The sequence below is a fragment of the Podarcis gaigeae genome (assembly GCF_964106915.1).
Source record: "Podarcis gaigeae genome assembly, chromosome: 4".
In the NCBI taxonomy this organism is placed as follows: Eukaryota; Metazoa; Chordata; class Lepidosauria; order Squamata; family Lacertidae; genus Podarcis; species Podarcis gaigeae.
In genome coordinates, this window is record NC_139677.1 from 35,878,112 (window position 1) to 35,903,946 (window position 25,835).

The 25,835-nt window shown below is 42.5% G+C and overlaps 2 protein-coding genes across 8 annotated transcripts; one reads left to right on the top strand and one right to left on the bottom strand.

Moving 5' to 3' along the window:
* The first annotated feature begins 516 nt into the window (after positions 1–516).
* On the top strand, positions 517–16,928 carry PLCXD1 (phosphatidylinositol specific phospholipase C X domain containing 1). Of its 6 annotated transcripts, XM_083734560.1 has the most exons (9): positions 530–760; positions 1,641–1,740; positions 3,023–3,186; positions 4,805–4,952; positions 5,956–6,092; positions 6,388–6,516; positions 10,571–10,726; positions 12,124–12,307; positions 13,045–15,602. In XM_083734560.1, exons 4-9 carry the CDS (start codon positions 4,838–4,840, stop codon positions 13,278–13,280), a joined length of 957 nt encoding a protein of 318 aa, XP_083590686.1. In that variant the 5' UTR covers positions 530–760; positions 1,641–1,740; positions 3,023–3,186; positions 4,805–4,837; the 3' UTR covers positions 13,281–15,602. The 6 variants fall into 6 exon arrangements, with proteins under 6 accessions (XP_083590683.1, XP_083590686.1, XP_083590687.1 ...); XM_083734561.1 differs by lacking the exon at positions 1,641–1,740 and having other exon boundaries at positions 3,015–3,186; XM_083734559.1 differs by lacking the exon at positions 1,641–1,740.
* On the bottom strand, positions 14,301–25,754 carry GTPBP6 (GTP binding protein 6 (putative)). Of its 2 annotated transcripts, none has more exons than XM_083734455.1 (10): positions 25,285–25,754; positions 24,599–24,736; positions 23,431–23,501; positions 22,200–22,330; positions 21,454–21,524; positions 19,902–20,060; positions 18,793–19,001; positions 17,437–17,585; positions 16,283–16,435; positions 14,301–14,972 (listed from the first exon to the last, which is right to left on the bottom strand). In XM_083734455.1, exons 1-10 carry the CDS (start codon positions 25,634–25,636, stop codon positions 14,828–14,830), a joined length of 1,578 nt encoding a protein of 525 aa, XP_083590581.1. In that variant the 5' UTR covers positions 25,637–25,754; the 3' UTR covers positions 14,301–14,827. The 2 variants fall into 2 exon arrangements, with proteins under 2 accessions (XP_083590581.1, XP_083590582.1); XM_083734456.1 differs by having other exon boundaries at positions 25,247–25,465.
* Positions 25,755–25,835: the final 81 nt, after the last annotated feature.

The window sequence follows — 25,835 nt, forward strand, 5'->3', positions numbered from 1 at the left end:
TTAAAAATCAATCCAAATCTGAGGTTCTGCCTCCCTTAAAAAAAGCCTGCCCCCCCCCCAACAACAAAAATCCTGGCTACGCCCATGATACTTTAGGAGTAATCCTGGAATCACAGAACCATAGTTTTGGAAGAGGACCCACGATGGTCCTTTAATCCAACCCTGCCGTTTAATTCTGAGAAAGCCTGAACCAGCCTGTTAAAAACCTTCCGTGGATGGGGCGCAGTCCCACACCACCGACGCGTGTTTCTTCAATCGCGCGTGGGGTGTGCAGCTCGATCCATATTTACTCGCAAGTAAGCCTTGCAAGGGAGTGTGTCCAGGGTCTCTCGGCGCTTCTTCTGCCTCTCTCACCCACTCGCAATTCTGCTTCCGCGCTTTCATAAAGCCCTGATTTTGCCGTTTCAGATTTTGCTGCTCCTCGTCCCGCCCCAAATTCGGCTGCCCCCCCCATAGGCAAGAGGCGGGGCGTTGGCGACAAGGACCAATCCCGGGGCTTGCATGCAAATCGAGGCCAGCGTGTGTTTGTTTTCATTTCCCGGTGCAGCGGCTTTTGGGAAAAGGCGAGCGCTGGGTCCAGAATCTGAGCGGGCCCGGATTGAGAGAGCAGGCGAAGCGAGGCTCTGCTACTGCTGAGAGGAACGGGCAGCTGCGACCCCAACGCTGTGGAACTGCGTGCTGTAGAAAGCCAAATGTGACACGCGACAGGGCGATTTTGAAGAATGTTTCCTGGAACGGGATCTTTCTGATTCTTCCTCAAGTAAGTTAACAGTTTTTCTTTGCAGTTTTTCTTTTTTTAAAATAAAAATTATTTGATGTCTCCCGTCTCCGCTTTGCGCGCGACCAACGATGCAATCCTGTGCAGCCTTGTTTACTCTCGAAAGTGTGACTAGGACTGCAGCTTAAATATTTTCCCACAGCTGAATGTAGGTCATGTCCCGCGTCTCTAAGCAACCGGTTTTTTAACTGTGCCACCACAGCAGTAATAAAGTCTAACTGATAAACATCCGTCCCCATTGTTATATAGGACTTTCCCATTCAGTTTTTATAGTAGCATAACGTTCTAGGTGCTTTGTGTGTGAGAGAGAGTGAGAGAGAGAGGGAACTTGGATTATTTACAGACAATACCAATGCCCCGTTGAAATATTTTGCGCAAAATAACTTCCCAGGTGTCTATGGGGGGCGGGGAGGACGATCTACAAACGCATTAAATAATAATTTTTACTTGAAATTTTGTATTGGGTCTGAAACCCGTGCCTCCCCCCCCCCCCCCGTCGTCTGTGAGCCTTTCAGTTCATCCGAGTTGGGTTGCTGAACTCTAAAAAGAAGTGCAAGACGGGAACTGTGAAATTGTGGACTTTGTGTTTTACGGATTGCTGATGTGTTCAAAACAAGCGGCATCCACAAATTCCAATAAATGCTTAGGGATGGTTCATACTTCACCAAAATATGAAATATCAGACCGAAATATGAATAAATGAGGCAATGTGTATCATATAAGTACATTTATTGGATTGCAGTGATAAAAGAGTTGAATGTATACTTCATGACAAATACAGAAAGATCCAGAATACGGTACATGTTGCATTAAATGCAGTTACATATTTAATATGTCTGGCTTCTTTTTTGTTAACTTGCAGGCACAGAGGAGCAGAGGGAGGGGAAGATTAAACCTTTTCCTTTGTACTCCAGGTCCAACTAAAATTGTCCCTCAAGCTGGGATTTGCTGTAGGACAGAAGGTGCTGTTGGTGAAACCATGCATTTATTGTAACATGTAGTTCAGCCTTGAACGTACAAGTTTTTAGGTCAAGTATGGGGAACTGGTGGCTCTCCAGATTTTGTTGGACTCCAACTCCCATCAGCCCCAGGCAGCATGGACAGCGGTTAGGAATGATGGGAAGTGAAGTCCAATAATACCTGGAGGGCTACAGGTTCTCCTTACCTGTTTAGAACTTTTCTCAAACATATGCACTGTAATTATGCAATTTTATGGTACAGTCATATAGCTTGAAGTATGATGTATAAATATAACAAATTAGAATATGAGTTAGCATCTCACATGGAATTTCACGCAATAATGACCGTAAGCTAGAGGTTCCTTTACACATCAGGAACCTGTTGCTATTGCACACGAGGATCTTCTCACTAAACAGGCACGTGTTTGGTTTAGCAGATACTGTTACTACTGATCACCTGAATAGATGGGTGATCTAGAATAGAGATGGTGAGAATAATGCCCATAAAATGAATGGTGCTCTAACATCTTTTTTTTTTTTTGTTAGGGAGAAAGTTGGTTTGCTCTGACATTATTATTATTATTATTATTATTATTATTATTATTATGCATTTTTACCTGGCTTATAAGGTTCATTAGGAGATTATGCCTGAGCTGTGGAAACTTTAGTATTACTGATTCGTAATTTATGTGTGGGAACAACTGACCTACTTAGGAAAACAATACACAAGGAATGGAAGAAGGGACTGTACAAAAAAAATAGGTTAATAGCCTGGTAGGAAATAAATCAGGTTATGGTTGTCATGATCTCCTGTGGTCAGGCAATATTGGCTGCTATATATGGGGCAGATTAGGATGTGTTTGTATAGAGTCTAATCTGTGTTGTGCTCCCTGATGTTCCTAATTCTTATAGAATAAAGTGTACATGGATTAATTTTGCCCAAATGACATCTGTTGTTATGTTGGGATTTTGTTGTACTATATCATGGACTGGCTGGATGCAGAGGAGTGTTGGGGGGCACCAGCTGGGGAACCCTCAAGGGAAACCCCTGGGGAAGAGGTCTCAGAGGCCAGGGGACTGGTAGTGGGATGACAGGTGAGAGGTCAGAGGAAGCTGAAGAGGCAACAGGGTTTAGTGAGCAGGGAGAGGCTGTGGCAGAGAGCAGTCCAGCTTCAGAGGCAGGAGAGGAGGAGGGCCAGGAGATGGAGATGAGGCAGGCTGCTGAAGAATCCAGGGGGTCTCCCTTTCCTGTTGCGACCAACTCCCCCCCACCCCAGTCTCACAGAACACACAGAGAAATGAAGAGGGTGGAGCAGTGAGAGACAAGATTATGAAGCCTCAGTCTGCTGGGGAAGAAACTGGGGGAAGAGCCTTAGAGAGTGGTGGGAAGGCTCTCACAACTGCTTCATTGGGGCAAGACCTACTCGGAAGGATTGCTGTGACCACTAGGTATGCACTGTTTTGGTTTCTTTGAGTAAAGAATTAACTTCAATGACACTGGTGGTGGTGTTGTTTTATTGCTGACCTATTCCTGACTCCAGCTTTTGACATACTGCATCTTTTGCAGTTCATGTAGTAAAATAGATTGACAGATTTGGGGTGGGTATAGACCAGTGTTTCCCAGCCTTGGGTCTCCAGCTGCTTTTGGACTACAACTCCCATCATCCCTAGCTAGCAAGACCAGATGACTGTCTGGAAACAGCTGGAGACCTAAACTTGGGAAACACTGGTGTAGACTATTAATTTTATCAATATTATTTTCTAGCATATCAAACGTGAATGACTTACTCAAAATCTATTTTGGTATTGGACCAAGATTCTTCTTTCCACCACAGCCCCCTCAGCCATTTGACATAATTTTGATTGCAATCCTATATCAATTTGTCTGGGAGTCTGTTGAGCACAGTGGACCTTACTTCTGAGTAAGCATGCAAAGAATTGCACTGTTGATCTTGGTTTGTGGATGGCAGACTGTTCTTCCTAGTTACCTGTGTAAATGGTTGGGATTTTAGACATGGTAAAAAAAGAAGTGTAGATGCCTTTTAAAACAAATTCCTGAAAACTGATTTTACAGTTCTTTGGAAAGTATATAAAAAACCATTGATATGCACTTTCAGGACAGGAAAAGGTAATTTGATTGGTTTATCTGCATAGTGAAGAAAAAAAAAAAGATGAATTCAGGCAACCATATCCCCCCCCCCGACTTTTGCAGTATCTAGGTACTGGGATTCAAACATAACCAGGTCATCTAAATGGGTCTTTGAAGTAGTGGACAACATAATGCTTATAGGTTTTCAAATGCATTTTGACTTTAGGACACTATCATCTGTTAGATTCCAAAGGCAGCTACAAAAGTCATCACATTAAGCGAAGAACCCAATTGTCTGAATCTATTATTGGGTATAGACCTCTTTTAGATGGGTTGTTTTAATCCCATGCATATGCTTTAGGAGCAGTGATGCATATGGTGACTAGTGCCACTCACAGGTGAATTGACCTGGTGCCTGTAGGTCAGTTACCCAGTTCTGCCCTATTTGCCATGACTCAGAAAAAGGCGGTGATAAATTGTGCTGATGCATATCATTCCAACCACTGTCACAGCCCTTCGGCTGGTGCAATATAAATGGCTGCCTTAGAGGGCAGTTTATGTCAGGTACAAAGGGTGGAACAAAGACTTGATGTGTGATTTTTTGTCTAGTACATTAGCGCCCTCCAGGTATTTTAGATGGCAAGTATCTGAGGGATAGCTCATTCGGTAGAGCATGAGACTCGTAATCTTAGGATTATGGGTTCAAGCCCCTCATTAGGCGAAAGATTCCTTCATTGCACGGGATTGGATTAGATGATGTTTGTGGTCCCTTCCACAATCAAATTGCAGAGTTTGATTAAATTAGCCTTTGCTCTGATTCTTACATTCTTATCTTAGAGTGTTGTTATTAGTTTGTGGGTGCAAGGCACCTATAATTCCTGAATTTAGTAAGTGTTAGAATTTAATCAGTGCCACAACTGTACTGTGCAATGAGAAAGTCATACCGACGGAGCAGACTTAACTTCTCATTTTGTTCAGCTTCTTTTATAGAACATCACGCAAAAGGGGAAAATGAAGGGACGTTCAAAAAAGAAATCTGTTCACTTGTACAGTGACGGCGGCCAATGGATGTCTAATTTGCCGGAATGTCTCTGGGGCATTCCTCTCTCTAATTTGTCACTTCCAGGTAAATAGCACCAGCTTTTCAGTATCCTATTACACTTATGATTTGGATTGGCTATGCTCTGTAGCACCTGTGCACTCCCACAAATGCAGTATCAACATGTGTAGACCACATTTTGGAAATAGTTCTGGAGTGAGCTTCTTCCTGTCATGTTGACTGTTGTTATGGTGCCCGACAACTCAGTCAGGGAGCAGGCCCAACGCCGAATCTCATCGACAAAATCTAATAGATGTAAGCCATAATGTTGGGGTATGTGTAAAAGGTAAAGGTAAAGGGACCCCTGACCATTAGGCCCAGTCGTGACCGACTCTGGGGTTGTGGCGCTCATCTCGCTTTATTGGCCGAGGGAGCCAGTGTACAGCTTCTGGGTCATGTGGCCAGCATGACTAAGCCAGAGCAGCGCACGGAAACGCCGCTTACCTTCCCGCCGGAGCGGTACCTATTTATCTACTTGCATTTTGACATGCTTTTGAACTGCTAGGTTGGCAGGAGCAGGGACTGAGCAACCGGAGCTCACCCCGTCACGGGGATTCGAACCGCGACCTTCTGATTGGCAAGTCCTAGGCTCTGTGGCTTAACCCACAGCGCCACCCGCGTCCCTTTGGGGTATGTGTAGTTTGCCCAAATTGTGTCAGGAGGGTGGTTAGGAAATTCTAATTTAAAGCTTCTTGCTGAGAGGAAAGAACTAGCCAGGAATGATTTTCCTTTTCTGCCAGCCCTCCAGAAACAACAACCTTGGGAGGTTGTGTGATGGCTCAGAATCAGACATCACATGGATCTTGCTTTTCAACCCAGTCTCTCAGCCTCTAAGAAACTTGATGAAAGGGTTAGCACTGAGCTGGGATTTGATACCCGCTTTTCCCCACTGTTAGATCTTTTTGCAATTATGTGCTTAGGGTGGGAATTGTGTGTAAAGCCACATGGTTTTAGAGATGAAGTTTTGTGCAGAGGGTAAGATTTGCCAAATGATTGGAAGTAGATTGACTTTACGTTTTTATTCTAATAGGAAGTCATGATGCTATGACTTATTGCTTGGATAAGGACTCGAAAGTGAGCATAAATGAATCCAAGTTGCTGCAGTTTATGGACAAGCATATGCACAGCATAGTACACCCAATTATTTTGAGGTGGTCTATAACACAGGTAAGCAGTTCTCAAACTTTCTGGTTCCTATTTCTTATTACTGAAGCTCGCTTTTTCAACAGTTAGCATGCTCACTCTGCTGTAAGGGCCATATGAGATGTACCATCCCACAGCTACCGTAAGGAGAAATAGAATAAATGTGCCTGATGTATTAAAAATGTTGAAGTTTGTGCTAAGCAACTTAACAGCACAATCTGCTGTCTTCTGAATACTATTTTTTATCTAAAGTCAAAAAAGTGTGCTACTGAGACAATTCAGTATTTTTCTTGTTTGCACTTTGTTTTTAACTTGACAGGTGCTGACTCTGTCAGAGCAACTGGATGCTGGAATAAGGTATTTTGATCTGAGGATTGCTCACAAGCCTGATGAACCTTCCATGAAATTGCACTTTGTTCATATGCTGTACACAACAGCAGTTGTAGAGGTACAGTTTTGCTTTCATAGCACTGAAGTATTTATTATTTCATATTATCATGGGATTTATTACCTGCCTTTCACCCTAAGGTCCCAGGGAGGACTTAAAACACAACATCACAACACAATTTAAAAAAGAGTTTAAGACAACTTACTGTAGTTACATATACAGTCATACCTCATGTTACATTTGCTTCCGGTTGAGCATTTTCAGGTTGTGTCCTGCGGCGACCTGGAGGTACCAGAATGGGTTACTTCCGGGTTTTGCTGCTTGCGCATGCACAGACGCACAAAATGACATCACATGCATGCGCAGAAGCGGTGAATTGCGACCTGCCCATGCACAGACGCAGGTTGCGTTCTTTTCAGGTTGCGAATGGGCCTCCAGAACGGATCCTGTTCGCAACCAGAGGTACCACTGTAATGATCTAACTCCCCTAGATGTTGTACTCCCAACTCTCATCAGCCTCATCCATTGGCTAGGGATGATGGAGGCTGTAGCCCAATGTTTGGAGGGCTGCAGGTCCCCCAGCCCTGATCTAACTACTATTTAAGTAATATGGGGCATGTGCCAGCCCCTTCCTGGTGCAGGTGAAAAAGCTGCATGTATGCCTCAATGTCTCATCTGTAACAGCCTTGTGGGGGCATATCCCATTTGAGGAAGAGTAATTCCATCAGTTTTACCATTGGCTTTTGGAACTATCAGATTGTGTACTGGATCAGGCAGGTGCCAGGTAATTTGCCTGATTCTGCAGCCAGTGCAGAGAGTACTGACCCCTATGATCCTGCAAACAGTGCTGCAACTAGACATCCCATGCATACTAAGCAGGACTAGTTGGTCTGGTCATTTGCATATTATACATTATATTATATGCATGTATACGTATGCATGGTCGCCATGGCTGTACCACATCTGTACCAGGTGAATCAGAAACTTCACTTATGTGCTCCCAGAGCTTGGTATGGGTGCTGGCTCACTTCAGACCAAGGTCTGTTTGTGAGTGCAGGGAATACGCTACCTTCCTACGGGCCAGATCATGGTCACTGATGCCATGATTTTCAATAGAGTGCAATGGATCTGTATTGGAATGGAAATCATTGAATGCCATTATGGCCTGAAAAAGATGTTAATTCCCCCCCCTTTTTTTGTATCAAATGATCTTTAGTGTCAAAGTTCAAGGAGATGCTCCTTCAAGTCTGTAGTGTGGAAATATATTTGGATGTTCTTCTGCATATGTCCTGTTGGAATGAAAAGGGCGCTGCTTAAGCACATCTGTGTTTTACATGGATCCCGTTCAGTGGAGCTTGTCTAGAAAAATCCAAGGTCCTTGATGACTTTACCACAATATGAAAGTTTAAAACCAACATGCATGATTACGATTCTTTATTAAATTTATATCCTTCCCTTCCTCCCAAAGGAGCCCAGGATGGCCTTGAGAACTGAAGGCATGTTAAAGACAGAGAGCAATCAATATCCAGCTTGGGTATTTTGTATTCATGCTGTAGCAATGGCCCTCTTCAGAAGAAACCAGATGTGCTTTATTTCCATTAAAATCTACAAACTTGCCCCATTGTTTTCGATCTTGCTTGTGCATGTCTCTTTTTTTCTGGATTGGGGCTGTTGCAATTAATTTGCAGGAATCTTGGTAGCCGCGAAGATGCAGTAGACTGGTATATTGGCTACTGTTATGCTGCTTTATAAATATAATAAAGATAGATCCAGACTAAATTACTTTTGCTTAGCTCCCACTGAATGGGATTTAAGTTAAAGCACAGCTAACTTGTTAGCTTAATGAAGCTAACCTAACCAAATGAGTTATGGCTAGAAAGCGCAGCTCTCAAAAAGCTTTTTTCTCAGGTGTCCACCATTTCAATAAGACCCAAAACTTAGACTTACTAAAGATTCAGCAATGACCATGTTGACTCAGGTATAACATAGCAATTCCCTGTGATGTCTGGCTGGTATATTTTAATCTGTTTGAAGATTATTAGGATTCCACAGCAGGCTAAGCAACAATTACAGCAGACAAACATTACAAACCCTAAGTGTTCAAAATATGAATCAGCTTCTCAGAATTGCCTGACTGGCTTTGCAAAGCGTGAATTAAAACACACTTCTGCTTCTCTTTTATTCGCCTTCTAGTTTCCACAAGGTTGGAACAGATTGTTTTTCAAAATACTGAGATCCTGGTGTACCTAGATTTCCAAGAATAATAGATATGCAGACTGTGGTTCAAAACAAACTCTGGTCAGTTTTAGAACAAACCAACTTCAAGCCACAGTGTCTGAAGCTAACAAGTTTGCTTTATGGGGCAATCTCTGGTCCAAATTCCTTCTCCTGGCTGTCCAGAAGGAAAGCAAAGAATTTGTGAGCCCAAGACTTGTGGCTACTTCCTGGTGTGTGTAGTGCTAAAACATGGTTTACCAATTAAGTGAGAACTAGACAATTGTGTTTGCTAGATATTTGGGTGCACTGGCCTTTATAGAGATTTCTGTACGCACAGAGGCTTCCTCTGTGTTTTCTTTCTTTTTTTAATGAGCCAGGGAGCGCACCACATGGACAGAAAAGGAATTCTGGTGCATACAGCCTTTCCCTTCCATGTAGAGGAGAGGTGGGAAAACCACAGCTTAAGGACGGCATGCAGCCTCCAGCCTTGCCCAGTGTGGTCCTGACACCTCTCCCCAGAATATCCTGTAGCTCACTTTGATCAAGTGCCGCCCAGCATGGAAGGAAAAGCAAGTTGCAAGTGGAGAAAAATATTGATTTCTGTCTTTGTGGCTCACTTTCCTTCCCAGTTAGGCTGGAGAAAAAGAAGTCTCTGTAGATGGGTACACTCAAGAATCTTTGGATCACACCTTATGTATCTAATTAATCAGATCCTTTTTTAAAATTATTAAATCAAATGGCCCATTAATTCTGCCTACTATGTGATGAATGTTCTGGGGGGTTTTTTGTATTGTATTTCATCTGTGGTTAACTTTAGGTTTCTAATTATAACACTGCCATATTTATTGGAAAATAATGATTGAGCAACCCACCCCTAAGTTGATTGCTCTGTTATGTGTACCAAATGGATTTGATGTCAAAAGGATTTGAGACTATGCAACAGATGTTAATATGAGCCTTTTAAACCAAAAGGCCTTCTGAGCTAGGATACCTCTTCTGTTTTGGTTTGTGGTTTTGTTTTGTTTTTTGGCATGTGCAATGCAGGAACTTCAACTTAATCATACATGACAGGTGGCCATCCAACCTCTGCTTAAAAACCTCCACCTCTCGTGGGAGTCTGTTCCACTGTTGAACAACTATTCCTGTCAGACAGTAATGCAAACAGAGCAGAAATACTCTGCTGTGTCATAAGGACAGGTTACTTGCCACTTAAGACTTGAAAATTAAAGTCGAGATTTTCAAGATCCCACAATTTAGTCAAGATTATTCTATTGTTGCAATTACATCAAGTGGTATTTTTTTTTTTTAGCTGTCTCTACTGTAGACAAGGTAAAGGTAAAGGACCCCTGGGCAGTTAAGTCCTGTCAAAGGTGACTATGGGGTGCGGTGCTCATCTCGCTTTACAGGCCGAGGGAGCCAGCGTTTGTCCACAGACAGCTTCCTGGGTCATGTGGCCAGCATGACTAAACCGCTTATGGCACAATGGAACATTGTAGCAGAAGTCAGAGCGGATGGAAATGCCGTTTACCTTCCCACCACAGTGGTGCCTATTTATTTACTTGCGCTGGTATACTTTTGAACTGCTAGGTTGGCAGAAGCTGGGACAGAGCAACAGGAGCTCAAACCCGTCACATGGATTCAAACCGCCAACCTTCTGATCGGCAAACCCACATCCCTGCATACTGTAGATAATATACTCAGCTTGCGTTAGCTAACATATGTCAAACAGGAAATGTGAAAAAAAAATTCCAATCCTGCACAATTAACATCACTGTATCTGTAGTATGCAACTTAGTGTCACTTGCGAAATTCATCAATTACAGGTTGCTGTTTGTTTCAGTTTCCTCGTAGCACTTAGCAGCTATTTATTTTACTTGTTTCATGTTGGCTTTTGCAGGATGTCCTGTGGGATATTTTACGATGGTTAAGAAACCACCCCTGGGAGGTTGTCGTTCTAGCTTTCAGAAATTTTGATGGATTAGATGAGGACCATCACCGCCATTTGGTCTCCCGCACAAAGGAGATCTTCAGTGGCAAACTGTGTCCTAGAAATGTAAGTTGCTTGGAATGTTTGGTTGTGAAGTTTCAAGATTGTAGAAGCCTTATTCACACTGGCCTGTTCAGGATGATACACTGAAATAAATAGGATTGCTCATGTATATATCCTCGAACTATGCTCTAATTGAATGAGATTCTGTACATATTAACATCAATACCCACATCCTTTTTGGTCAATAGGATTTCAAAAGATGCACTGTGATTCAATGGGAATAGTTTAGTGTTTAATTTCTTAAAATGAAAAAAGAAGTAGTGTTGAGACCTGAGGCGCACTATCCAGTTGGTGGATACAGACTGAAGCTAGTTAAAATAGAAAGGAACTCTTTGTCTGCTAACATTTTTCCACGACTCTTTGTCTGCTAACATTTTTGAAAAGATTCCAGAGCTCAACCTTAGCACAAATTAAATTATGTTTTGCTATTACTGACATTACTAAGATGTTAAATGTTTCGGCATGTAAACATGTTGACGTAGTTAATTCCTTAAGGTGTGCTACATTAAAAAAAGAAGAAGCTGCAAAACAATAATGGCAGCTTACATGGTTGCATCTAATTAAGTTCTACCCTGCATAGACCCATTGAAAGTGATGCACCTAATTTTGTCATGTGGCTTAATTTCAATGAGCCTGCGAGTAAAACACAGGATACAAGACCTAATTTACCCTCCCAAAATGAGCATCAATCCTCTCCTGGCTGAAGTAAGCTTTTTCCAGGTTTGGTGTGGGTGTTCAGTATCTGGCCAAATGTAAAACATATCACTGAATAGTTGCTCCATTGATAGCAATGGGATTTACTCGCAGGCAGTACCACAGACAATTCTGTAGCCTGCTCCACATGGGTGTATGGATAATGAATTGGGGGCAACAACTTGAATAAAATATGGGGGCAGGAGAAGAGGCAGGTAAGCCCTGCCCTACATAATTGATCACATAATGCAGCACATTTACACTATTTGCATACCAATGCCCATTAACTTTGGACCCCCCTTCGAATATTTTATGGGGTGGAGGGTGCTGAAGGGACCTCAGTCCCTAGGAGATAGCTTCTGTATAGTGAATTGTGCTGTGATTTTTTAAAAAAATGTACTTAAGTAGGAAAGGAAGAAAGGTTTTTGAATAGACCCCAGTCCTAAGCTAGTGGATGGGCATCAAACTAGCAATGGTTATATTAAAAATACATAGTCCATGGAAGGGGGTGGAGGAAGAGTCTCCATGAATTCAGTGGCCTTATCCTCAAAAGTGTCTTGCAATCCACTTGCAGCCGTCTTACTGTCATATGTTTTGCTATACAATTAGGGAACTATAGGAAGTATGACTTGGAACTTGAGGTTCCACAGAGCTGCCTTGAACTTGATCAACATGAATTCAGTATGTTGACTTCCCTTATCTTTCAGGTCACTCCGACCCTACGGAGCATGTGGTCCTCTGGCTACCAGGTTATTCTGTCCTATGATGATCCAGGACAAGTGACAAAGCACTGTGAATTGTGGCCCGCGATTCCCTACTGGTGGGGAAATAAAACAACAGCGGCAGAGCTTATCCGTTACATGGAGATGAGGAAAAAGAATGGTCGCCCAGGTAATTGCTGCATTTTGATCTCCCAAATGGCCAGCTGGCTGGGGCTGATGGGGGTTGGAACCCAAATTCTGCAAATAGGAGGCAGAGTGCTTGGGTCCAGGAGAAAGGGTAGCTTACAACTGAGCAGAATTGCTCATGGGCAGGCAACTTGATTTTCTCTTCTGAGAAGCAAGATGTGCTCATCCATGTCAGTTCTGCTCTTAAGTGTCCATCTCTGGTACTTGAAATGAAAATCTAGAAAAAATCTAGAAAAAAATGAAGATCAACTGCTGAGTTAAGAGCCACAGTCTGTACTCAGCTGCACTGTAGGGCACATCCCCATACTTTTTAAATTTGTGTTTTAGTCCATGGAACTAATCTCTTCTTTTTTAGCTGGGTGGCCTTTTAGAATGATTTTATGCTCCTTGTGTTGGGTTTATGTGGATTTTATATTGAGGGTTTTGTTTTTCATCAGATACAGTAAAACAATCGTCTAAATTTTGTGAACTACGCAGATATGTGGTCAATGGGGTGGTCTACTAGATGGATAAATAAATGGCAAAAGTAATATCTGGCTTGCTCTCTGTGGTTTGTGAATGCAGCAGAACCAACATAGTGGTAGAAAGGGAACAAGTCTGCTCTTCCTTGCTAAAATAAATAACGACATTCTATGCTGGTGCAGAAAACACATAACCAAAAGAGAATAAAATCACAGGAATTTCAGCTAGCAATTCTCTTTTTTCTTTTTTTCCCTACAGCGGGATTATTTGTTGCAGGAATCAACCTCACTGGAGATTTAGGTTATATTCTCGCGCATCTACGTGGATCTGTTAAGAAAATGACTCTTCCTGCCCTTCCATTCCTAAATCAGTGGGTTACAAAACAGCGCCCTGGATCCAAGAAAGACTGTATCAACATAATTGCTGGAGACTTCATAGAAAAAAATAACTTTGTGGAAAACGTGATAGGCCTTAATAGAAAATTTTTAAAATAGCATTGCAGCTTGGATGCATGCTTGGGTTAACTCCTAGCATGCTATCTCAAAAAAAGAAGAAGAAGAAACAAAAACCATAAATAACCCACCTACCTCACAGGAATGTTCTGAAGATTTTGTTTGCAGCTAGGATATGGATAAACCGAAGGTGGCTCTATGAAATTCATGAAATTTCTATGAAAAGACCCAGTTTTCCTGGGAAGCATTTAGTGCAGCAGTTGCACTATACTAATATACAATCTCCCAAAGCCCTGCTCGAAAAGATCTGTGCATTCCAATCTACCAGGGGATATATTACTGTGAAACATTGAGTGTTTGGGACAGGCATCCGACAACCACAGGCAGAGCAGCATTCTATGCTGTTGTGATCTGGGAGAATATGGGTGATACAAAAATGGAAAACCAGGAATGCAGGCTCCCACAGTTAGGGAATTGGCTCATCTTGAAAGCTTTTAAAAGACGTGCGCAGCTTTTCTTCTTGGTTCGAAAGCCAAGCTGTATCAAGTTCCCAAAAGGCTGCATGCTAAGTGAGACAGCGACTCTTGACTGCGTGCTCAGCTACACTAAGTCTAAAATTCTGCAGGGTTACCAAATTCATCAAGGCTTACTTATGGAAAAATAAGGAATGTGATTGAAGTTCATGGTTTAGGGACCACTAGGAAGACAGGAGTACCTGGTGTGCTCTGGTCCATGGGGTCACAAAGAGTCGGACAACAACAACAAGGAACAAAATGTTTAGCTAGAGCATCATGTTTACCACGGTAGGCAACAGGAAGGGGAATATTCGTTCCAAAAGCAAACCTTAGGAAGTCATACTGAATAAATAAGAGCACTGGACTTCAACCACTATGTAGTAGCGTTACAGAAATAATAATAATAATAATAAGTATAAGCTAATCTACTTCTATGAAGGGTATAAGAAAGGAACAGCAGCAGAAAGGCTGACTAATGTATTCCAGAATCCCTGGTCATTGTTAACAGTTCTAAGTGTACATTGGAAAAAATAGAGCTACAATCAAGTTTCTCCTCAAGGCATTATTTATTTTTTGTTAAAGGAGGGGAGCCCAGGCCTGTAATATAAAACTTTGGGTCTTTTCTTCTCCAAATAATTAAGTACTTTTTAACAAAGTGTCAGCAATTGTAACACAGAAGTTAGAGCATTAGCAGTCTGGAAAATCACGGCAACTTTTCTGATAAAACAACATTCACTTTGATTAAAAATTAGCTTTCTGACTGATAACAAACCCTGCATATAAGCAGTTGAATAGATCTGCCACTTTGCCAAGAATGGGTGGTTTTATGCAATTCCCCATAAACCGAAAGTGTTGCAACTGTCTCATGACATTTTCACAAATACTTTCTTCAGCAATTCAAGGCAAACAGTTCCTGGTCTGTCTGAAGCAAACAGGATGAAGGTCTATATTCTAGCAAAGCGCTCTCTCTCTCTCTCTCTCTCTCTCTCTCTCTCTCTGTGTGTGTGTGTGTGTGTGTGTGTTTAACAGCTCTGTAATACCTATTAAACAGAGATTCTCTGCAAAGATATCTTGTTAACTGCAAGAGGAATAACTTGATCGAGGAAACAGTCTTTTGTATTTGCCCAAAGTGGAATTGTTTATTATCACCTTCACGTTGGCTGTGCCATCTTCAGGAACAACATCCACATCTTGCACTGTCGCTTCTTTGTAGAGCCAGCTAGAAAGGCAGAAAACAGTGAGTGCCTTATAGACATTGGCTGTATGCAGACAAAAACCAATCTCTGGAGTATTAGGAACACTGTGTGCTTATGCACTCACTCCTACCCTTGCATGCTCAGATTAATAAGCAGTTCCTTGGTCTAAGCAAATCCTCCAAATCAGGATTGCCGTTCACTTTGCACGATACTCATAAATACTTCACGTGAGGTGGGCACAGGAAGGTGGTAGGGTAGAGCTGAGGGTTCCCTAACCCAATATGAAGAATAAGAACTCCTTAGCTCCTTTCTACAGTGGTACCTCGGGTTACATACGCTTCAGGTTACATAAGCTTCAGGTTACAGACTCCCCTAACCTAGAATAAGTACCTCGGGTTAAGAACTTTGCTTCAGAGACGATGGATTTTTCGCAACTAGCCGACCTGACCAGAAGAGTCCGTGACCAGAAGGAGGAGAAGTATCAGGAAGAATGGACGAAATTTAATGACTATTTAGTTAAATACGCTAAGTTAAATTAATTGGAAAAAGCTTGCAATTACCAGATAGGCTTAGGATTTAAATATGTAATGTGATGAATTAATATGTTTAATGCTGAATTGGTAAGAAAGAAAGATATTAAGTGATTAAGTTAAGTTTATAAGAATTTTGATTTGGAAAACCGTTAAAATGATTTGCACTGAAATTCAACTAGGGGGATACGAGGAAGTCACTTAACAATGTTAATAAGATTAGTTTTAATAAGGTTATGATTTATGTTTGTGTGTTTATAATTTTGTGAAAATCAATAAAAAGGGGGGGGGGGACTTTGCTTCAGGATGAGAACAGAAATCGTGCTCTGGTGGCAGCAGTGGGAGGCCCCATTAGCTAAAGTGGTGCTTCAGGTTAAGAACAGACCTCCGGAACGAATTAAGTACTTAACCCGAGGTACCACTGTACATTGAAACAAAGCAGTTCTGTGACTGCAGTCTAGACAGTCAATGGTAAGCATTGGTGATGTGTTCTGTAGTAGTAGCAGCAGCATGATTACAAGTCACTGGCCTGGTGGCACCCAAGGACATATTTCACCAAACTCAAGGTCAAGAAAGCTAACCAACACACCAAGAAGGGAAGCCTTTCAGCTTTAACTGTTACAACAGAACCAACAGAACACAGGCAAGTTGTGGGTTTGGCAAGGAAAATGAAGCTATTTTTTAAAGATGTGCTAAAACTTTGCTGTGGCGAAAGACCTAAAAGCTATCTGCGTTTGATGAAAAAGATCCTCGATACAAATTTGCTCTACAACAAACACCCCGCAACCAGTAAGTAGCCTTACCTGAGCTGAGGTCCAGATAGATCGATTTTAATTGTCATAATGTTTTTCCCAGTTACTTTCAAAACTCTGCTGTCTATTTCCTTTTTTAATTCTTCTAAACCATGCCCGAAGAGAGCAGAAACTGCCATTGCATCTGGCTCAGCCGGATGATACCTTGAAGAAAGCAGAGGTCAAAGTCAGGTCTTGGCAGCAGGAAACAATATAGTTGATACACAGTGTGTTTTGTTGCTGTGGGCCTAGGAATGTTTCAGACATATTAAGATGATGCTCATATTTTGATTCCATTCTATGTAAGAAGAACATTCTGGAATTAAGCTCCAAGATCATTTTGTTTGGGGGAAATTCAAGAGTATCAGGATCAGAAGAATGGTAAAATTCAGGTATTCAACCCTGATCAGGCACGTGGTTGACTCTGGTTCCTACCACTATCTAGTATTAAAAATATTGAAGTAAATGCAAGGTTCTTTCGCTCTTAAACCAATCACATAGCTCAGGTGCTACGTCTGTCTTCACTGTAAATGTAGTACAAATTAATTTTTTCTTCATTATGGTCTTCTGTAAGTGCAACTTTTCAATTCCCAAAGTGTTGCATGTTTCTGAGCCTCATTAAAAGCAAGCAGCTCTTTTGAGGGTTGTAAATATTAAATGGTTTATTTCTAAGAAACTCATAAACCAGTCAATCCAGTTTAAAGGACAAAACATAATTTATATTTAAATAACGTTTAAAACTGAGGAAATAAATAAAACAAACTGTTGTGCGCTGGATTCCACCTACCAGTCATTTGGCATTGTGAGTTAGAGAAAACGTCTCCATTTTTGGCCATGCTGGGTGGAATCCAACCATCCGCCTTGCATTCATGGAAGGCCTTTTGACTCGGCAGAAGCCTCTGTTAACCCCTGTACCCCTCCAGAGAGTGGAAGGATTTTCCAGACCAGTGTGGAGGTGTCTGATGGATCAAAAGCCCTTCCATGAGTGCCAGGGATTCCACCCACTGACTTTTGGCTCTTGTCCAGGTTGACAGGGCCGTGGTGTTTTGCCAGCAATGCAGAAAATGAATCTGGCACATTGCAGCTCATTGCAATACTCTAGTTTAACTTGATTAAGAATTGAGATAGCCGGGAGATATAGACGATAACATTCTGTTACCTCTTACCTATTTATCAAATCCACTTTATTGTGAACTTCAATAATTGACTCCAGTAGGTGGCTGGGAAGATGAAGTTTCCTGAGAACCAATAGTACGCTTTCCTTCTGGAGGTTGCTTTCTGGATGGCTAACATCTCGCACGTGTACGATTAAATCCTAGTAACAAATAATATGCATGCCCCAAAAGGTGCTGAGTTATTTGACTTTTAAAAGAGAGCTGTAAGAGAGAAGGATAGTGTTTCATACTGCTATTTGATGAGGTACAAAACTGAACTCCAGGTGAAGTATTATTTGGCTAATTTCTAGAGTGCCTGTTTACTTTCCTAAGAAGTAGAAATTGCTTTCATCTCTAGCATATATTAACATTAACTATAGACCCTAAGCAATTCGACCTTCTCCTAAGGCTAGAGGTGGAGGTCCTTGGAACAACAGAGGAAAAATAGACCAGGAAAAAGAAACTTTTGAAAAAGCTAAACGGATGCCTCCAACCAGATAAAACTGAACCAAAAACAAAACCATGTAAAGCTCCTTTTGTCAAATACTCTTGCATCACTCTGTAGTATTTAAGATATGTGACACAAATGAGGACTTAAAATAAACATATTTCTGAGAAAGACCTAAGAAGGCTGAAGTTAGCAAGCAATTCAGCATATCTAGGTTGGTTTTGGAAATTAATGTAAGAACTATTACGGGGGCAAGGTGAGTTGCACCCCATAGGTATGATATTTTGCTAAACAGATTAAAAAATTTGTATCTAAAGTTCTCACTTATGACAATAAAGGTAAAGGACCCCTGACAGTTAAGTCCAGTTGTGAATGACACTGGGGTTGCGGCGTTCATCTTGCTTTACTGGCCGAGGGAGCTGACGTTTGTCTGCAGACAGTCCCCCGTCCCCCCTGGGTCATGTGGCCAGCATGACTAAGCCACTTCTGGTGAAACCAGAGTAGCGCACAGAAACACCGTTTACCTTTCTGCCGGAGCAGTACCTATTTATCTCCTTGCACTTTGACTTGCTTTTGAACTGCTAGGTTGGCAGGAGCTGGGACTGAGCAACGGGAGCTCACCCCCTCATGGAGATTCGAACTGCCGACCTTCCGATTGGCAAGCCCTAGGCTTAGTGGTTTAGACCACAGTGCCACCCGCGTCCCCACTTATGACAATGTCCAATACAAATTGAGCACAGTATGTTGCAGTCCTCAACTCTTCCTCTAGGTTAGTCAAACAAAAGCCTATAAATTCCTCAGAAACAAGTGCCTAGTATCCAGGGGCCCAGTATTTGCACCCACCTTAAGAGTAATTTCTCCCAAATATGTTTGTTGGCTTTTAGGCTCCATATCTGTTGAACGGTGGTGATTGTACTTACTGAGCAGGCTACATCTTCTAACGTAGCTGAAAACGATTCCACAAGGTCATGGGGCAGCTGAGACAGAAATCCAATCGTGTCAACATACAGGACAGTCAGACATGATGGCAGGAGGCCAGCATGGGCTGTAATGTCCAATGTTGCAAAGAGCTGATCTTGAGGCTGCAGTGCTGAATCCCCAGTAAGGGCCTTGATTAGAGTGGTTTTACCTAACAGAAATCAAGGAAGGAAAAGCTGAACCAGCCACAATTATAAAGGGGGGGGGGAGTTAATGGGATGGAGACTTGTCATTTATAGAAGCACAAAACCAGCAACCATGTCAATACTATTTTATAATCCATATGCCGGTGCACATCAGTGTGTTACGGACAGGTGTTCAGGAGATCATGATCCATCAGGTTTCATTTGAACAGAAGGAAGTGTGCCTGTGAGTCTTTCTGTGACTGGTAGGGGGTCCCAGGATCCAAGTCCCTTCCCTTCCCTTCCCAAAAGACAGTTATGGAGCTAAGTGTGCAGCACCCTTCTGTGAAATGAGCCAGCCTGACTGCTTCTACCTGTCAGCATTTGTAGCCAAGGAGTGAAATCAGAGCTGTGATTGATGAGAGGGTTGTTTCAACACCAGTAACAGGAAACCCCGAGGTCCTAAAAGCTTGTATCTCCCCCTCCCCTTTAGTGCACTTTTGCTGCTTCTGTCTTATTTTCTAGCTGTCCTTGAAATCTCTGCAGTTTTCAATTCTTTTTCTCCTACATATCAGGCTCCACCTTTCTTGTGGTGGAATCTGGTACTCCCTGTAAGTTATTTTTTGAAATACTACTACACAATAAACACAGGTGGGTATTCAGGAATCCCCTTCCACACATGGCAAATGCAGAATGTGAAAACTTTGCAAAGAGGCTTAGGCACTATCATTTATCAAGGATTTTAGATATGCGGGTGACCCTACTAAGTAACAAAAAAGCACTTTGTTTTCTCGGGAAGAACTGGCATGCATACATGTTACAGTCCAAGAATTAAAACTTCCTTACACAAAGCTCTCTTCACATTTACATGAATTTCCGGCAAGTACTTAAATACTAGCAACATAAGCATTTGTGGTGCTGTTCCCTACCACAATTAGTGTAGCCCATTACTGAAATAGTAGGAAACTCTGACTTTCTTCTTTGACTTCTGAGTAAGCGCCTTTTTCTTCTAAGCTTCTCTAGCGCTTTTCGAATTTTTAGTTCCTTTTCTTTTAAGAGGCGAAGTTGTACTTCCATGAACGTTTCACCTGAAAGGCAAGCAGCAGCAAAGCAAAAATCACCCATTTGGAACACATGAGGGAAACAAGGGCGACACCAAAATTAAGTCTTTGCACAATTATTATTTTTAAAAAATAATAATCACACAACAGTAAAAATAAAAGCTGGAAACAATCTGAAAAGTCATGTATCATTTTTGTTAAAATGTAACAGTTTCCATCATTGGTAGTGATAATATAAAATAAAGAATTTTAATATACACTGGAACCTCGGGTTACATTACCCTTGGGTAATGTAAACTTCGGGTTGCGAAAGCGGCAAACCTGGAAGTGTTTCACCACTTGCGCATACGCAGAAGCGGTCTACTGCCGCACGCACATGTGCAGAAGAGGTCTCTCCTTTTGAGAAAACTTTGGGATACGGCCGGACCTCCGGAATGGATCCTGTTCACAACTGGAGGTACCACTGTATATGAAAATAAAATTTTGGAAGGGAGATGAAGGATTCAGCAGTTGGTGGAACACAATAAAAAATGTGTATACAGTGGTAACTGGTTATGAACTTAATTCGTTCCGGAGGTCCATTCTTAACCTGAGGTATCACTTTAGCTAGAGGGCCGCCGCGCAATTTCTCTTCTCATCCTGAGGTAAAGTTCTTAACCCGAGGTACTACTTCCGGGTTAGCGGAGTCTGTAACCCGAAGTGTTTGTAACCCAAGGTATCACTGTATTGCTTAAATGTATAGAACACTGAACATGACTGCCACACCTGCCTATTGCAGCTAGAATAGTCTTTAACCTTGAACATACTAGCACAGGCATGCCTTTTTCAGGAAAGATCTGTAAAAAGAATGCCAGACTCCCTTTTATTCTTACCCCAGTTTTCACATAATGCTAAGCCAAATCATGAGTAGGCAAGTATGTGGGTATTCAGAGCAGACGTCACTCCTGCATCATTCCTCCAGCTGTTGTCCTGCTATCTGGAGCTAAGCCATGGTTTTGGCTTGACATTATGTCTGAACCCACGGGTAAGCCAAGAAAAAAAGCTTGACTTTAGCTCATGCTTTGTCGGGAGACAAACCATGAGTTGGATCTGGATGCAACGCAAAACCAAACCACAGCTTATCTTCAGGTAGCATGGCAACAGCAGAATCGGGAGGAAGAGCAAGGCAGCAGCAATTCATGCTTAGCTATGGTTTAGATTAGCATTACGTGCTAACCAGGCCACAGATTTTCTGGGAGAATCCACAGAACCAAGTCTAAGCAAACATGTTTCATATGCATGGCTCTAAAGGAATCATTACAAGAACAGTTCCATAAAGAAAAACTGCTTGTGGGTGGTAATCAGTGTTTGCAGCAAAGCCCTTGATTGCAATAGTGATGGAGTTTTTTTACTATTGATTTCCACAATAAATGCAGTCTACCTGAACCCATAATGTATCTTGAGCCACCTCTCTGCTGATCCAACCGATTGACATCATTTCTTACATTGGTCCTGAGGGATAAAAAAATTAATATGCCTTTCAATGGCCATAAAAGTCTATTGACAGTTAAGTTACAATGGATGCAACTCAGATAAAATTAGTTGAAACCAATGAAAGAAGTTAGGTAAAGGTAAAGGTACCCCTGCCCGTACGGGCCAGTCTTGACAGACTCTAGGGTTGTGCGCTCATCTCACTCTATAGGCTGGGAGCCAGCGCTGTCCGCAGACACTTCCGGGTCACGTGGCCAGCGTGACAAGCTGCATCTGGTGAGCCAGCGCAGCACACGGAACGCCGTTTACCTTCCCGCTGGTAAGCGGTCCCTATTTATCTACTTGCACCCAGGGGTGCTTTCGAACTGTTAGGTTGGCAGGCGCTGGGACCGGACGACGGGAGCGCACCCCGCCGCGGGGATTCGAACTGCCGACCATGCGATCGGCAAGTCCTGGGTGCTGAGGTTTTACCCACAGCGCCACCCGCGTCCCTATGAAAGAAGTTAGTTGCAGTTAAAGTAAATACCATTGCTTTTAATGAGACCTAAAGCACAATCCTATACATGCCTAGCCAGAAGTTAAACCCCACTGAGTTTGAAAGCACTTGCTAAGTTGGCATAGGACTGTAACCATAGCTGTCAAGCGTTTCTGCTTTCTATTCAGATACTAACATGAAATGTGCATTGCTTTAAGTACCTTAGAAGTGGGATTTCAGCCAATGCTATCTGGAGCTTTGCCTCTTTTGTTCGAGCATTGCAGCGGAAAATATGAAGGACGATTGTGTATCTGTCAAAGACTTTCACTTGCCAGGCTTCTTCAAGTTCTTTCTTTTAAAAGATAAAATAAACTCAAGGTTTTTATATTGCCTGTGAATTTGATGGAATTCAGAATTTTAACAATGTACTGCTGTAAAATTAGCATCTAATGGCTTTAAGGACTTGATTGTAAAACCTATCAGAACAGCTCACGCTACTGAAAGAGGCAAAAGCAAAACCTCGTGCTTCATTTTCTGCATATTTATAGCCTTCTGATATAGAAGATGTCACTCCTGGAATGGGGATGGACCAAGTAGCCTCATCCCATAGACTTCATGCGAACAACACAACTATCTGTACCAACAGACCTTTCACACTTACAGCTGTACGTGCAAAGGCTTCTATGTGACCTGGAAACTGAACTGCACAGGCTTCTGGAGTGCATAGAAGCCTTTGTGCATGCAACTGTATGTGCAAAGTTTCTATCAGCACACAGTCATGTTGTTAATGCAAAGGCATGGGAGTGAGGTCTATGTATCCCTGACCCTTTGCTGGACAACACAGGAGCAATATATTCTGAAGAAGGCTCTATGCTCCATAAGCCTTTCTAGACATGGTTTCACCTACACCCAAGTTACCACCTATGATGAGTTTCCTCTTCTCTGGCGTAGCATGTGTGAATATGTAGCATATCACCGGGCACTATCGCATTGTGAGTTTCCCTGCTCCCACCAGCAGCTGGTACCTAGTGGAGTGGATTGAGTAAACTACTGCATTACAACATTGTGTGGTCTGTATTTATGCTACAGAGGGGAAATGTCATCACAAGGAAGTATTTGAGGTACAAGTAAAAGAATGCCTAGACCAGTTTTTCATGTGTATATTACAAACTGATGCATGAAAGGGAATATGGAACCATATTTAGGTAAAATTTAGTGATGTTTAGCCACGAAGCAAACATCATACTCTGTCATAGTCCAATCCTATGCAGGTTTACTTAGCCCGTTCAACAGCAAGTGAATAAAATCAGAGTTATTTCTCGACTACTGGACTACTACTAAATCAATGATTTATGCAGATTCTTAGCTACATTCACACAATATCAATATAATAAAAATATTCCAGAACCACGAAGGAAGACTTGTTAGCTTAGATATAAAACTTTGGATTACCTTTGTTAGAGGAGAAAGCCTTTCAACATTTACGAAGACAGATGATACGTTTGACAGTCCTTTAATCTTATCTAAAAGAAAAGTATTGAGATACACAATTTTGTAACATATTGACTTTTTTTTTTAAAGTGAAATAGTAGCCCTGCATTTTAGGCATTTCTCAAGGGTTGGCAGGGCAGGCACCCACTTCCTCCGCCGTGTCCTACAAATACTCATCAATCACATTCCTAGGGACAATTCACACTCTCAGGTAAGGCAAGAGTTTCAGCATCAGTCATTTGCTAAGAAAACATCTGACTAACTCTTGCAGATAGCTAGATTATAGCATTATACTACTACCAGTATCTGATGTTGGATTAATGCATATGGATATTAATCTGTTCCCCCAATTTGGGTGCATTAGAAAACAACAGAGGTGCAACAGCTGGTGCATGAGGGGAAGGGGTAAGCGGGTAGTACACATGCAGAAAGCTTGCTCAGAGTTTAATAAGCTGCAGGTTAAAGAGTTGTAAATGAACGAGTCCATTATGTACAGTCAACTGTTATTATTTATTATAGCAAACCTAAACATTTCACTGAAACAGTCACAGTGAAATATTTCAAAGTTATAGCCATTCAACCCCCCCCCCTTTAGAACATGTAGTATTTACCGTATTTTTCGCTCTATAACATGCACCAGACCATAACACGCACGTAGTTTTTAGAGGAGGAAAACAAGAAAAAAAATATTCTAAACGAAATAGTGGATATATGATTTTTGTGGTTCATGCTGTGGCCACAGACATGTGATTTGACAGTGAGTTTGGAATAGCCCAATGCAAAAATCCTGAGCATCCATGTGGATACATGCTTTGTAACCACGGAGGAAGGAAGGAAGGAAGGAAGGAAGGAAGGAAGGAAGGAAGGGGAACCATGGATCCTCCGCTCACGACTGTAGCAGATCCCCCCCGCCACCCGCAGGCATTCGCTCCATAACACGCACAGACATTTCCCCTTACTTTCTAGGAGGAAAAAAGTGAGTGTTATGGTGCAAAAAATACGGTAAATTAGTATATAAATCTTATGGTTAGATACCACGGGGTTTCATTTCATTTTATGAAAATGATAATGTGAAGCATTAAAGGAGAAAAGAAAAAAGCTTCAAAGCTTCCTACGGGTATTGTCTTACCAGTCAGAAGCTGAAAATTCCCTTTGCCAAAGATAAATTTCTTGTCAGGAACTTTTGTAGAAAGGATTATTTTATCTACAACTGTCCAGTTCTGTATGGTGTTTATGAGAGCAGCAGCCTCAGCTAGTTGTAGTTCAGCTGTCAGTTGGGAGAGAAAATTGATACAAATAGAGTTCTAGTCACATAACATCATCCATTTTCAACATCTGTTTATCCATAAACACACAGTTATAATGAAAAGTACATCTACGAAATGAAATCTTGGAATGTTAACACCCTTCAAGCTAGAGGCAATGCCACGTCTAGAGATGGAGACACCAGTCTGTTTCTGTTCCAAGACAGTTTCACATGTGCTCAAAGTCCCATAAACCCGTGCAGAAGTCACCCCAAATTCAGTTTAATGCACCATAATGGTATTATTAACAATAATTGCATCTATACCCCTCCCTTTTCCCCATGGAGCTCAAGGTCGTGTGCATGGATCCCCCCCATCTCATTTAATCCCCTGAGAGGTAGGTTAGGCTGAGAGGCAGCTGACTTGTGATGATTTGGGCTGGTTTCTATGCCTGGTGCCAACACCGTTACTCCATGTGCGAGTACAACACACAGGAGGACAAGCTGGGCGCAGCTGCGTTGCAGACACACAACCTTTCTTGTGTAGCTGTGCCTGACGTCTGGCATCACACCTGTGGTTAGCTGCGGCTTGCCTGGCCCCCATTTCACAGCTGGGTGAACAATAAACACTTTCTGGGCGTCAAGAGGGAGAGTGGGCAGGCTCGGTTCCAGCAGATCTTCATCTATGTCCAGCCCGTCCTCATCTTCCTCCTCGTCGCCCCCTGCTCCGCAGCTGCTCCGGTTGCCGTCCCAATCCCTCCTTCCCTTAGCAGGCCCATGGCCAGACTCCGGGAGCCGATAGCTGGCGCCAGTGGCGTGCCAAAACCTGACCGGAGCGGGCGCTAAACGCCCAGCCGGTGGGAGAGGAATAGCGACGCGCAACTTCTGCAGCAGCTGCCGCCACCGAAGACTCACGAGGACCATGGCGAGCGCGTGTGTGTAACACCCATTAAGTCCCCCCAGTCGCGATTTGTCCGTCCCCCAAAACACGCCCCGTTGGGTCCCATCACCGGTTGGAACAGAGCCGGGCGCAAAGCCCAGCCCCCTCCTCTAGCTCCGCCCCACACCAACCCGGAGCAGAAGAAGTTGCCATGAGAGGGGCGGGGCTTGAAGGAAGAGCCTT